The sequence below is a fragment of the Meleagris gallopavo genome, chromosome 6 (genome assembly GCF_000146605.3).
Source record: "Meleagris gallopavo isolate NT-WF06-2002-E0010 breed Aviagen turkey brand Nicholas breeding stock chromosome 6, Turkey_5.1, whole genome shotgun sequence".
NCBI classification, from domain to species: Eukaryota; Metazoa; Chordata; class Aves; order Galliformes; family Phasianidae; genus Meleagris; species Meleagris gallopavo.
In genome coordinates, this window is record NC_015016.2 from 35,250,993 (window position 1) to 35,251,631 (window position 639).

The 639-nt window shown below is 57.6% G+C and overlaps 1 protein-coding gene across 1 annotated transcript in view; it reads right to left on the reverse strand.

Annotated features, from left to right (window-relative positions):
- LOC104911523 (homeobox protein Hox-A11) overlaps positions 1-625 on the reverse strand; it is a 10,511-nt gene extending 9,886 nt beyond the window's left edge. The window contains exon 1 of the mRNA XM_010712858.3: positions 5-625. Within this exon, the coding sequence (XP_010711160.1) occupies positions 5-449 (445 nt within the window). The 5' untranslated portion in view covers positions 450-625. The remainder of the gene's footprint in view (positions 1-4) is intronic.
- Between the last annotated feature and the right edge of the window lie 14 nt (positions 626-639).

Here is a 639-nt window from a genome sequence, read left to right on the forward strand (position 1 = left end):
GTGCCGTACGCCGTCTCGAAAAACTGGTCGAAAGCCTGCGGCAGGACCCCGTTCCTGCCCACCGTGCTATAGAAATTGGAGGAGACGTTGGCGCTGGGGTGGTGGTAGACGTTCGCGGTGCTTTTGCCGAACACCTCGCCCATGCTGGCGGTGGTGGTGGAAGGCAAGCAGTCTCTGTGCATGATCTCCTCTGCGGAGTAGCAGTGGGGCAGGTTGTTCCGGGGGTGCCATTTACTGGAGGGATCAATGGCATATTCCCTGAAGGTCACTTCTCTCACGGGTTGGACCTGGGGCAGGTTGGAGGAGTAGGAGTATGTCATAGGGCGAGAAGACGGGGTCTGGGGCAGAAAAGAAGGGAGGCTGGAGAAATCAGGACCCGAGACGTAGTACGTACAACTTGGCAAATACATGTTAGAGGAACAAGGAACACGCTCATCAAAATCCATCATTAGGGCTACCTCGGCTTCTCCGCATTAGCTGAGCTTAACATGATTCTCTAGCGCAGCTGCCCCTTTGAAGCAGATCCGTGAAGTAAGAAATTGGGAGACGTAAGCTGACGTGGAGAGCCTCCGGCCTCGGCGGGGAGGTGCGGCCACGTGACGCGCCGTGCAAATTGACAAGCGGCGGCTGCGGGCCCGC